The sequence below is a fragment of the Berghia stephanieae genome, chromosome 5 (assembly GCF_034508935.2).
Source record: "Berghia stephanieae isolate SIO BIC M18660-M18661 chromosome 5, UCSD_Bste_1.3, whole genome shotgun sequence".
Taxonomy (NCBI): domain Eukaryota; kingdom Metazoa; phylum Mollusca; class Gastropoda; order Nudibranchia; family Aeolidiidae; genus Berghia; species Berghia stephanieae.
The window spans coordinates 11,909,838-11,912,337 of NC_088364.1; the positions used below are offsets into that span (position 1 = coordinate 11,909,838).

General features: G+C 39.5%; 1 protein-coding gene across 1 annotated transcript in view; it reads left to right on the forward strand.

Annotated features, from left to right (window-relative positions):
• LOC144974071 (caspase-6-like) overlaps positions 1 to 2,500 on the forward strand; it is a 166,884-nt gene that overhangs the window by 132,536 nt on the left and 31,848 nt on the right. Inside the window, exon 4 of the mRNA XM_078916960.1 lies at positions 695 to 830. Coding sequence (XP_078773086.1) covers positions 695 to 830 — 136 coding nt within the window. The remainder of the gene's footprint in view (positions 1 to 694; positions 831 to 2,500) is intronic.

A 2,500-nucleotide genomic window follows, 5' to 3' on the forward strand; every position in this document is an offset into this window, starting at 1 on the left:
GATGATGATGATGATGAGGTGAATGATAATGATGATGATGATGATGATGATGATGATAATGATAATGATGAGGTGGATGATAATGATGATGATGATGATGATGATGATGATGATGATGATGATGATGATGATGATGATGATGATGATGAGGTGGATGATAATGATGATGATGAGGTGGATGATAATCATGATGATGATGATGATGATGATGATGATGATATGATGATGATGATGATGATGATGATGAGTGATGATGATGTATGATGATGATGATGATGATGATGATGATGATGATGATGAGGTGAATGATAGATGATGATGATGATGAATGATGATGATGATAATGATAATGATGAGGTGGATGATAATGATGATGATGATGATGATGATGATGATGATGGATGATGATGATGATGATGATGATGATGATGATGAGGTGGATGATAATGATGATGATGATGAGGAGGGGTATGATGATGATGATGATGATGATGATGATGATGATGATGATGATGATGATGATGATGATGATGATGATGATGATAATGATGATGATGATGATGATGATAAGTACGATGATGATGATGATGATGGATGATGATGATGATGATATGATGTGATGATGATGATGATGATGACGATGATGATGATAAAGGCGATGATAACGATGATGATGCTATTATCTAATTCCCAGAGCACCGGTCTACCGTACCGTGAAGGAAGCGATGTGGATGCCGAGAGACTGGAAGAACGGTTCCAAGACTTGGGATTCGTTGTTAGACGATACGATGACGTCACATGTAGTAAAATGAACTCTCTAATGTCTGAAGGTAAGATATATTTACAATCCTCAGTTACATTAAGTAGTAGTCTATTTAGAGGCATCACGTACATGAAGCCGGAGCTTATCCAGGTTTCTACAGCGTGAAACGGATGATAGCGGTTAATTGCTACCCTTTGGATAGGACGCTAGTCTATCGCAAAGTACTTTCCGCCAGATCTAACAAGTCCAGTTACCCAATCACGGCTGGGTGGACAGGTGGGAGGATGTGTGTCTGAAAAAAAATCTCGACTACACCTGGGATCAATCTCGGTCCCTTTGCTTGTGAAGCGAGTGCTCTACCAACTGGGCTACCGGGACCGCCCTCAGTGACATCCATATGTGTGGGTATGTGGTCTAGTGTATGGCACTCGCTTTCGGATCGGAAGGTCCTGAGTTCGAGCTCAACTCGGCGCATAGTTGAGTCCTTGTAAAAGGCTCTTTACTCACATTCTCTCACCGTACTCAGGTGTAAAAATGAATACCTGGCCTTAAACAGCGTTGTATTTGTTCAAAATATAATGTAATATCGCCTAACAGGCGTCATGTCTCGCGATGCATGTTAAGCGGTGCTGTTGGTCAGGGAGGGACCCTTTATAAAGCGCTTGGAGCACGTTTAGTGGATATTGCGCTATATAAAAGCTTAAGTCTCTTTTGTTTGTTAAAATTGATAGACTCTCAACGCTGTCCGATTTTTCGTGGGCGGGCAGATGAATGAGTTGTGAAAGAGGAACTCTTTTGTGTATCGCTGAACAAACAAGCATAGCGCTGTCTTACATCGTTTCCCTCGTTTCGATACAAAATAAATCGATATTTTTAGCAAATATCGAGCTGTTACTTGAGCTTTTTTTTTTTATTAAATAGAGCGCAATATTCACTAAACGTGCTCAGAGCGCTTTACAATTGGTCCCGTTCCATCAGTAACACTTAACATTTAGGACGAGACATGACGCCTGTTAGGCAATATATATTTTTTTTTTTTTTCGACAGAAACAACGATGTTAACGGATAGGTACTCATTTTACATTTGAATACTAGGCGAGAATGTGAGTAAAGAGCCTTTTCCAAGAACTCAACTATGCGCCGCTCAGAGCGGGACTCGAACCCACAACCTTCTGATCCGAAGGCGAGTGTCATACCACAAGGATCACATAGCCGCACAAACAAGCGTAACGCTGTCTTACATAACATCTCTCGTTTCGATACAAAGTTAATCGATATTTTTAGCCAATATTCTTATACCGAATTGTTAGTTTATGCAAATAATATATAATGTACGGAATCGTTGTAGCAGTCCAAGTATCGTTGTTAAATGCAATACTCGAATCATCGATTACATCTTCAGTTTCTATCAGTGCGAGTAAATAATCGTGCAAAGTGGGTGTAGGTAAAATATTGGTATCGATTCTCATCTCTACAAAGTTGTTTGACGAAATAAAATTTCGACTTGTTGACTTTGTATATTTTTGACCATGTGAAGAGATCATTAGATAAAATAATAATAATCAATAACAAAATAAAAGATGAAGAGAATAGAAAATTGACGGCGCGCTCATCGGATCGCTAAACCGCTATGTGGTCGTGTGGTATGACACTCGCTTTCGGATCCGAAGGTCCTGGTTTCGAGCCTTGTTCGGTGCATCGTTGAGTCCTTTAAAAATTCTATTTACTTACATTCTC